At 41.6% G+C, this 11,053-nt stretch overlaps 1 protein-coding gene across 1 annotated transcript in view; it reads right to left on the bottom strand.

Moving 5' to 3' along the window:
• Window positions 1-3,332: 3,332 nt before the first annotated feature.
• The window catches only part of TMEM254 (transmembrane protein 254), a 20,572-nt gene continuing 12,851 nt past the window's right edge, over window positions 3,333-11,053 (bottom strand). Inside the window, exons 2-4 of the mRNA XM_009332704.1 lie at window positions 8,782-8,917; window positions 7,480-7,539; window positions 3,333-5,119 (exon numbers count right to left, since the gene is read on the bottom strand). Of these exons, the coding sequence (XP_009330979.1) occupies window positions 4,999-5,119; window positions 7,480-7,539; window positions 8,782-8,917 (317 nt within the window). The 3' untranslated portion in view covers window positions 3,333-4,998. The remainder of the gene's footprint in view (window positions 5,120-7,479; window positions 7,540-8,781; window positions 8,918-11,053) is intronic.

Here is an 11,053-nt window from a genome sequence, read left to right as displayed (position 1 = left end):
TCTCCCCTCCTCCTTCCCAGCCATGCACGTGCTGTAGTTATGTTTGGGGTTGCAGGGGCCTTGTGAGGTCTAGCACAGTACGTGGACTGTGCCATGTTATTGCTTCTCCTCCGAGGAGCAATACTAAAGGAAGCGTTGAGGGTTTTTTTTTTGTTTCTTTTGCTTTCAACAAACCTTGATGGTTTCTTGAGCTGTTCATGCAGGCCGTGCGTACAGGCACCGGCCCGGATAAACACGTCGCTGGCAAGACAGACGGAACGTAGAGCCTGTTGGCCGTATGCCAAAAGTTTTCATTAAGTCCTCAAATGAGTGGAGTCATTCAAAAAAACCTCTGGAAATCTCTCTTTGTTTTGTATGTGGAGATCACCTGCTGGGTGGCAGGGGAATAAAAATGTACAAGCTTGTAATTAACAAGCGAAAAAAGCAAAGGATTTTTTAAACCGCGCAGCCTTGTAAATAGTGAAGTGAGACTGACGGCCTCATTAACGAGGGCTCATATGCAACAGTACTGTAATTAAAAAATTGAATTGATGCTCCCCTCTCTCTACTCAAACACGAGGTATAAATACAGAAGGAACATATAATTCGGATTCTCTCATTCATGGAAACACTGTTGCATCAGTTACCTTTTTCTTTGCAAAGGTCGTTTGCCTGGAAAACCTTAAAATCAGTGAGCTAACAGTTGCTTTCCACAACGTGTTCCTCCAAAATCTACTGTATTTCCGTGGAAGGTCTGCAATTTCTGCCCCCCACCCCGGAGACGGTGCCAGAATGCCCACAAGCAGCAGACTGCAGGACTTCAAAGACCTTGCCTATAGTGGTCAAACTTAACCGCGGACTCTAGGGCAACGGTCGGCGAGGCCGTTCCCCCAGCTTTAACTGGGCTCCGTTGCCATTCAGGAAACCAGCTGCCCAGCCCCAGGACAAATTAAACGTCCTTAATGAACCAGCGCGCGGGTGTTTCCAAAGGCTGGCCCAGTTGACCTCTGTTGTGTTTAGAAAAATCTAGGTCGGCATGAAAGAGAGACAAAGCAAGACAACATATTGTGATTCTGAGAGAGGTTTTTCATCACTCCCATGGAAAAATGAGCTACAGCCCTTAAGGATTTAGAAATAGTTCTTGGAAACAGATGGGAGACATCTCATTGTTCAGACTCAGCAAAGTTTCTGAGCTGATGCTGCCTTTCCTGACCCAGCTTCTCCTCGACAGAGCTTGATCCGAGCAGTGATTTGCCAAAGACGCTGATCTGGATTACTCGCCTTACTTTAAGAAGTACATCGCACTCGTTTTCCATATACTCCCATATATTATGATTTAAAGATGAAAACGGATCCGGGTAGTTTCTTTGCGTTTTCTCCTGCGACAAAGTTACCAAGCAATCGCGGCATAAAAGCACTGTTGTAAGCGATGTGGTTATTGGTGACTTGTATGAAGTTATTTCTTCTGATCACCAATGCAGGTCCAATAAATAATGGCTTATTGTTGTCTATGCCTAGAAAAAACAGGCCCTGTTGTTTTAAATTTCCTTGGCATCTACTTCCCATTATTAGCAGAAAGCATACCCAGTTTTGCACGTAGGCTTTCATAGCAAGGGTTTTTTTTTTCCCCTTATGTTTTCAATTTGAAATGGATGGCTAAACAGTATTTATTTCTCTTCAGCACTGGCGGCAGCCTAGCTGGCAGAAATACCCATCCTGAAAAACCCTTCTTAATGTCAGCTTAGCTTTCTTGGTGGTTTACCTTCTTTTTTAGCAGTGTTCTTTAATAGTAAAAGCCCTTCTGTACGTTTCATTTGGTTTTCCTTTTGGCGGGAAGTAATATTTTGAAACTTTTTTTTTTTTTTTACAGTGAAGTACTAACATTTGCAAGTGTTTTCTTTTGGCAGGGCGGGCGGGTTGGGTGTTGATGCGGGAGAGGGTTTGACACTCAGCCTAGCCTCCCAGCTGCTGTAAGAGCGTCAGGGTACACGTCTGTCGCTCTCCCCTTTTCTTGTGGAAAGGGTATTTTGGTTGCAGTGGAAAGAGTTGCTCTAGGTGATTAAGTAGTAATCCTTGATTGTCGCTATTCGGATAGGCTGGAGGAATGCTTATGCCTGGTGTAAGCAGCGCGGTTTCTGTAGAGCCCGTTACTGGCCAGGAACGTATGTCTCTTTAAGGGCTTAGCCAGTTGTTGACCTGGATTCATGCTTCTGCGGGCTTTTTTTTAAACTAATAATTTTGTAAAGTATTACGGTATGTTTATCTTGCTGCCATGCTAGGGACACAACAGGAATATTCAGAAACGGTATCTCAGTATTATCTGGAATCTTGTCATTCTGCGGGTTTCTTTTCCTCAAGGCTATTTCACGTTAAAAGCTTAGCCCACGCTTCGCGGATTTTGAGCTGGGGATCTCACGGGCTTCAAAAACATCAGAAAACAGGCATCCGTGCTGCTTACTGCTCTGGGACAGAGGCGGAGAGTAAAGACTTTTTTTTAAACAAGTGGAAAAACTGAACTGCTGCCACACAAAGGTAGGGAAGAGAAAATGTTTGAAGGTAGATGAATACAAATACATTTCTAAAAAGTTTGATAAGCAATGCCCAACAACCTCCAAACAGAGCTGCTGAGATCTGTCAAGCTAGACAAAAACCCTCCCAAACAAACAAAAAAACAAACGCAGAGAGGTTTCAAAAAAATCTGCTGATGCCAATGTCTGGCTAAAACTTGTTCTAACTCGGAAATATTTTTTAACTAAGGCAGTTATGATTTGACTACTTTTTTTTTTTCTTTTATAGCTTCCTTGGGCTGCACCGAGGAAGCTTTTACCACGGCCTCTCTGAAAAGAAGCCCTTCTAATTAAGTTGAGTCTAAGAGCAAGCTGTTAACTTCTCAAAGCTGTGATTTACCTATAGCCACCCCCGAGCCCTGACGGCAGGGCTGTGAAAGCTGCGATGGTGAGCATCACAAGAGCTTGGAGTGCAGACTGGCGGTGGGAAGGGACGCTAGCGTAGTAGTTCTGACCTTATTTACAGCTGCAATGATGGAAAGTGAATAGCGGCAAACCAGAGCAGACAAAAATGCCTATTAAGAAGAAAAAAGTCTTTTACCACCTTTCCCAAGTCTTTAACTGGCCTTGGCGTTATGGTTATACCTTTTCCTCTGCACGGGAACATTATCACAAAAAAGTTGAACCAAAGTTATTCCTTTTATCCCTTCACATTCTTAAGTTAATGCTCATTAAGCATTCAACTAGAATTCATCTTGAAACACAAAGTATTATACCTATGCGTGTTTCAGTGCCATGGAGAATTGTTTGGGGTTGTTTTGGGTTTTTTTTGTAGAGACAAGTCGCATCAATACCTTGCCCTGTTAGAAATACCTCGACTCCCAGGGGCTTGCTCTGGAAAGCATACAGCCAGCTGATCCTACATGTTCCAAGTGTGAATACTGATATTGGTGTAAAGATGATGCCTATATATTTTGTATAGACATTTATTTCCAGGATAAATTAAAAAGAAAAGCAACTTCTTCACTTTTTTTTTTTTTTAAAATCTTTATTCCAGGGCCACAGACTAAGATAGAAGGTTACATAGTAAAACATGGCTCAGGCTTTTGACGCTCCTGTTGGATTTCTAGCCGCTAAACCCGAGTTTCTACTTCTCTACAACATGTTATCAGTTCATCATTAAAAAAAAAACAAACCCACGAACAAAACAAACCATTTCAAACCCTTCAGTTCTCCATGCTTTTAGTACCCCCTGAAAAGCAAAAACTTTATGTACCTGTGCTTCAGTAAGACTTCTCCATCAGAAGTGTTACAGTCTGTAGGTACTGCACAAGGCACAAGTTTATTTGCTACTGCCTCGTGGAGCTCTTCGTTAGAGGAAGAGCCACCTTTTCTCGTCCTTTCTTCCGGAACAGCAGCACCACAGGTGGCATGGTAAAACTCCCCCCCACACCACAGTTACTATTTTAAATAGTTATTACTTTTAAAAGTGCTAAAACAAGATAGGCTAAATTCTTGTTCAAACATTCAACAGTAAAAGACGGTATGATAAAAGGCTCACTACACATACAGGAAGTACTGAGGGGTGCTTAAGACCGTCTCCCAACCATAGATTTCAGGACACCAACATCTGGGAAACAGTGGTGTATAATTACTCACTACATCTAATTTCATTCACAAATATAAAAATTTCAGCTACGTTTTGGAATGCTAATTGATTTTTTCCTTTCTTTTTTCTTGGATAATAAATTACTTTTTGAAAAAGCTGCCCTCAAAGCTACAGGATTACTACTTTATGCTATACTAACTCAAAGATTAAAATCTTCATGCAAAAGATGAGGTCGTGCTGCATGAAACTTAAGGCACACGTATTAAACCAAGTTCAAGTGCTTCATGTATCCAAGCTCATCACTGCACCTCAACCTGAACTGAGACTTGGTCTTTGTAACGTGCCTGCAGCAATAGAGTGGTCTGGCCTTTGCGGAAGAAAATAAGTTGACAAAACCAAGTACTAAGACCAGGCTCTAACAGCAACAACAACAACAAAAAAGCCAGTAAAATGTCCTGTAGAGAAAATATAGGTAAACTTAAATCCTATCACAAAACAGGTGCAAGTTGCCTTGTGGCTGTAAATCACTCTCCCTGTTGTAGAAGAAAATTCCTCCACATGAGAACTATCAACCACTACTACCAGCTGTCAGGGACTTTTCAATGACAATCGGAGTATAGAATTTATGTGAAAAACTGCAGAGGAGCAACTTTTGGCTTCTTGCATAACAAATGGCATTAAACTTTGGCAGTGCCAGGACTGAAGGGCTGAATTACTACTGGACTATCCACAGGGCCCTGTGAATTCTAATCGTCTGGTTTAGGAAGAGGAGAGTTACTTGGGTAGAAGGGCACTGCATCATGTAGCAGGATTTAGCTAATTACAGCACCTAGACACGTAAGTGGGGATATTTTCTGAAAAATGAGGATGACGAACGGGAGAAGTGACTTCTTTCACTGTCTTCTAGTAGTGCTTCTTGGCTGAAGGTTTGTAAGACACCAGAAGACCAAAGGAGGCGTACCCAAATAAAAGTGTCTGAATGAACCATTGAAACTGAATTGCCGGGTCAGTGATTCCTTTAGATCTGCAACATTAACAAAAGCATGAAGTGTGTAAAAAAAAACTTACGGTCTTGCAGACTATACTGTGATACTTACAAACTAAGGTTAGGTATTTCTACCCATCCTTGATACATCAGACTCGATGAGAACATTTGAACTTAGCATCGTTAATTTCAACCTACTGAGACTTATTTCCTGTACTAACTAAACATACCAGTTCTTGTGATTTTAGTGGATTTTAAGCTATCTACGGAACAAAGGTTCTTTCGGAGATTTCATGCGTACAACTTCCCCAATAATATATACATTGCAATCTCAGCCTATGCTATTTGAAATGACTTATCCTAGAAGTTTATGTACAAAGATCCAGAGGAGTAGCTTAATACTAATCTTGATACACAAGTGTCTATATAACTTCTTGTTGACTACAGTCACTGAAGGCAGACTGCACGCCAGCAGGGCAACGAGGCCTGACAATTGCTGTGCGATGCAGGATGGAGAAGCACTGTTACCTGAATTTGTGGCTAGAAAAAATACAGGTACAGGGGACTGAAGACACCTGACTTGACTTATGAAGCAGACACCTTCCCATATCAGTTAGTTTTAACGTAGCGTATGTGAATTTTTCTGTATATTACAGAAAATGTCACTTTTTCTTCCACTCCATTGTTGTGGAGAAATACTACTGAATTTTCAGAGAAAAGAACGAGTATAAACATGATAGCAAAACCAACAGATTTCACATTTCCAGTAAACAATTACATGAAGCATAACTGTGCTCCAACTCATTAGTTTACAAGGGAGCTCCCTCTACTGACCTTTGCTAGAACAGTTCAGCTGCTAATTGTTCCATAGCCTCTACACGTACAAAATGACTGTGAAGCAAGTGTTGATTAACACAACATTTCTTAATGCTCGTTCCTAAATTGTCTTACCAGCTGTGAAAACTTTTTTTTTTATAATCCCAGCTGCAGCGTTTCCAAATGAGTGCAGAAGCTGGAAAATTAGGGCTTAAGGAACTTACCTGCTTAAATAAAGCAAGCTTACTTGAATAGACCATATGCAGAAATACAGGCCAACAGCCAATGACGGTGCTACTACTGATGAACAAATTTGTATCCGCTTCCTCCCTAGTTCTTTTCCTCATGCCTCCTTTGTGACCTTCATAAGTAGACATCACTTGTACATCAGTAAAAAGTCTATGGTGTTTGGTGCTCACAGTGAAGTACAACTGCTTGGTAAGCTACAGAAGTATGCCTGAAGAGATGATGATGGGCAGGCAATCTGTGCTCTCTCTTTCTTATGGGCTTTAACACTGCTCTGTACAACTTCACTACTTGACTTGGTTACAGTACACCCATTTGGTACATTCACCGGTAATCAAGTTCTCTCGTACTTAGATAGGTATATAGACTATGTATATTTTTATCTGCAGAACCAGAGTTAAAATTTTAACTTTAAAGCTACATAATTTGAAACTGGAGCCTGGTAAAAATTTTATTACTAACTCCCATTCTGAAGGCAGAAAATGTTCATCCATACTCTATTATCTAGAGAGCTGCCTTAAATAGCTTTCCATGGAACAAAATCCCTTTGCCTCCAAGAGATGTTACCCGAGAAGCCTGTGACGGACAGCTGTGAACTGAACTAAATGAAGTGGAAAACTGCCATTTTTACAATGGCAAACAGACCGTCCACCTACTCTGTAGAGCCTGAAAACCAGTATCTACATTCTTCTGAATTATTACAAACAAAATTCAAATGGACAGAAGGACAATGTGCTTGGACAGCATACCTTTCCAAATAATTTGTTATCCTAACATAAGACTTAGTTGGCCTTTTACTTTTATAGCCTGATTAGTCAAAGTATTTTATCCCACAAACCTGCAGATACAAGTAGATCATAAATAGTCCCAAAGGGAAGTGTCCAATTGTATTCTCACAATATAGATGCAATCATTTAAACAGGTAACGAGCAGTCTCAAAACTCTGATGAGGTAAGATCTGATGAAGTTATAACACCTGGAGTTATCAGACTCTTTCTACACCACCTATTGTTCCTTCCGCTTCCTAAAGCGCAATGTTACCCAGTGAACAGCGAGTTCGGAGGCAGACAGGCAAGCTCTGGCAAACCTTGCTGCTGCCAGTTCTGCAAGTTGCCACCCCTTGCTTTTGCCACCCTGAACAACAGTAACCACTAGCAGAATCTGCAGTAACCTCTTGTGGAGGACAGCAAACTATCACTGCAGCCAGAATTTTATCAATATCCTCCGAACTAATATTGCTGCTGAGGACCACCAAAATCAGTCTGTAGCTTATGGCGCTTGTGTCAGAAATCCTTTTCAGAGAATCTGCGTTGGGGTGAGGGGAGGGAACAACTTACTGGCATAACTTAACACCGTAGAAGGCTTCTACTATGTGAATCAACCAGGATATCCAGAACCTAATAAAAAGAAAACATGTTTTATTTTGTTGAAAAGTAGGGAGGAGACTGTTGTATCCGAGACGCATTGTGCAGAGAATGTAAAACTGGAAGCACAGAAGCGACATCTCACTTTAACCTGAGAAGTGAGGCCTGTTTCTTATCTCAGGAAAACAAACATACATACATGCATAGTCTTGAGAGAAACTGAAGCCCATTGAGAAGGTTAGAAGAACTGTAACTCATGCAATATGCCTGGACCTGTCATTTCAAGTATCCACTGCATGTTTCCAAAACTTTCAGCACTTAGATTAAGCCAAAAAGCCGAATGCTTAGTGAAAGCAGTACAAGTTAATCTCAGATAAACGTGCAAAATCTGTCCTTTTACTTGCACAAGTATTTTTTTTTTCAGTCGTCCTAATGAGTTACTGAAGTTTTTATAGATTTAGTTCTATGAAAACAACTGTGTGTACAGATTCAGAATATATAATATGACTTGATTAGTCAAACTTGGTCTACAAATTTTCATATAGAAGCTTTTTTTAAAAAAAAGTTACAGGGGATATTCAGTTAGGATCAATTCAATACCTTGCTAAAGCAAAGATGCTCTGAGCAAAGGTGAAGGCTTATCCTCTACGTGATGCATGGTAAAATAAACAAGAAAGTCTTGCTGTCTTCCTGTCTTTACAGGAAGTCAGCAAGGGAGAGGCCTGGTTACAGGGAAGTGTTTTCCAGCTCTCCTGTTTATTAAAAAAAACCAAAACCTAGGTTTTGTAACCCAGCAAAACTTAGCGCTATGCAGTTTTGTCAGCAGGTTATTTCTCACGTGGACAGGATCAGGGTAAGTTAGTAGCAGGGTAGAAAATGTTCTTTAATTGAAGCTGGAAAAAGACAACTCCTATAGACTACCTGAGTAACAATTTGACAAAAAGAACCACTTTTAGGAGGTGTTACAGATATAAATTTACATACGGACTAATAACTGTCTCCAAAAGTAGTATCTTAATTTTTTTCCCTTTCTCACCATAACAACACAGATGCCAAATTCTAAGTTGCATTTTTAAGCTTTCATACTGGTCTTAGCCTGTCTAGTCTTCTACATACTTGTTACCCCACACCCTTAGTTGTAATGAGCTTGAAAGGAGAGCTCCTTAAAGGTAATTAACAACTGGGTTACAGGAAAGCTTGTTAACACAGACTAAGCAGACGAGTCGGAGAGAGGCAACAGGAGAGATGCAAAATAATTATATAAATATAACTTACCCATAGCATACCCATTTGTGGTGGTTTTCCACTAAATAATTAAGGAAGCTACCAAATATTCCCAAATAACTATAAGGTATAGTTGAAGGCCAAAGTTGTGTCCACTTAAATAAAAAAAAAAAAAAAAAGAAGTTAGCTTACTTCAAGGTAGAATTACCATCAATTTAACCTTCAAATTAGCTTTCTTTTCGCTCCCCTCGCCCCCCACATCTGTCGAACATGGTTTAGGGCTCATTTATTCATAGTACTTCAACTCTTGCATGCCATTAACCTTGTCCACGACCCGTATTCTTCAACAAGACCACTAGCTGCCTAAAGCACGCTTGCTTAAGAAGATTCAAACCTATGACATTTCTTTTCCTTGACTGACAAGATGCCAAGGTGGTAAGTTGAAGGTTGCTCTCTGTGTACCAAGAGCGCACCTGCGCATTAAGTGGCATTAAAGTTGTAAGCTCATTACCTATCGCCCACGGTAGCAGCAAAAAATACATTGTCTCTGTCCTGAAGAAGTTAATCTCATGCAGCTGACCTGAAGAATCCAAACAACGACTAGACTGAGAAGGAGGAATAACTATTTATCTCTAACTAGGGGGTCGGTCTTTCTTCTTTTGCCCCTTAAAAAAAGAAAATGACAGACTTCCTTCTATCTTGAACAGGGCTCAGAAGAGAATTGAGCACGAAGCCCCAGACCGAAGGTGCACGCGGTGTTCAGGTATCTTTCCCGGCACTGAGTGGGCCGCAGTGCTTACCACTGTCTACCTTTATTTTAACAAGCTGTGGAGGAGAAGCAGGGAGTCAGGGAGCCGTGCACTTTGGAGTCCATTGGGGATGTAAGGGAAACACTAAGCTAGGCCGAAGTTCACACTGGCTTATCTCTCCTCTGGTATCAATGCTGCAGTTTCTAACAACCATATGTAAATTTGGCTATGCCAAAGATGTTGGATTTAAACAGGGAATCCGCTTAAAGCTCATTCTGTTTCTTGAAAGGGTCCAAAAACTGTTTTGTCAGCTGTTTGGCCTGCCTCGACCGTCATTTTTTCAGTGGTGGTTGTTACGTGTAGAAAAGCCATGCAAATAGAAGAAAAACTACAACACGTGCAAGTCAATGGATGACCTTCGTAACCCTGTCAGATCTATCGAAACTTGTCATTAATCTCCCCACTCCAGTAATCTGACTTATCTCAGCTGAAGTCCATTTTTTACAAGTTAAGACAACATGGTGACTGAACTAGTCTGTTTTCTAACAACACTACCAGTCAATATAGTCTGTAACTAAAGCCATCGCTTGTAAATGCACCTTATTTGCGGATATAACTGATAGCTGCCCTAGAGCGAGTTTTATCGATGCACAATGCGGTTTCAATTCTGGGAACGTTGAAGACGCTTTCACAGGCTGCCTGCAATGCAAACTCGCACAAGCTACAGCACTCGGGTTGTTGTCATCGCACCCGGAGGTGCTGTGTGATGCCTTCAGTGCCACAGCCTTGCTCCGCTTCGGAATCCAATTCAGGTATTTTATTTTTTTTCTCTGAACTTCCTTCCCGGATGTCTTCAGCTCCCTCACAAGCTGACCTGGCCAAAGCAGCATTTTTAGTTTCCTCTTTCTCCCCGTTTGTTTCAGAAAGCAGCGTTTCCATGGACACTGGGACTACTAAGGAAGCCCGTTCCACAAACCCTCCAGGCTCCGAGCTACCTGCGAGTCCCGCTGAGAAATTAGTTAGCTTACTTCAAGGTAGAGTTACCATCAATTTAAGCTTCAAATTAGCTTTCTTTTCGCTCTTCCCCCACCCCCCACGTCTGTCAAACACGGCTTAGGGCTCATCTATTCATAGTACTTCAACTCTTTAATTCCATTAACCTTGTCCAAGACCCATATTCCTCAACAACAAGACCACCAGCTGCCTAAGGCACGCTTGCTTAAGAAGATTCAAACCTACGAGATTTCTCTTCCTTGGCAGACAAGATGCCAAGGTGGTAAGTTGAAGGTTGCTCTCTGTCTACCAATCGCCCACGGTGGCAGCAAAAAATACGTCGTCTCTGTCCTGAAGAAGTTAATCTGATGTGACTGACCTGGAGAATCCAAACAACGACTAGACGGAGAAGGAGGAATAACTATTTATCTCTAACTAGGGGGTCGGTCTTTCTTCTTTTGCCCCTTAAAAGAAGAAAATGACGGGGGGCCCGATCTGGCCCGCGAGGTTTGTGGCTGCGGCTCCGAGGGTGACTGGGGAGCTGCTGCAGGCCCGCACGGCTCGTCCAGGCCCGCGGGGTG

This window comes from Pygoscelis adeliae, unplaced genomic scaffold (genome assembly GCF_000699105.1).
Source record: "Pygoscelis adeliae isolate BGI_AS28 unplaced genomic scaffold, ASM69910v1 Scaffold269, whole genome shotgun sequence".
Taxonomy (NCBI): domain Eukaryota; kingdom Metazoa; phylum Chordata; class Aves; order Sphenisciformes; family Spheniscidae; genus Pygoscelis; species Pygoscelis adeliae.
Note: the sequence above shows the minus strand (reverse complement) of the source record. Positions and strands in the feature narration are given on the sequence as shown.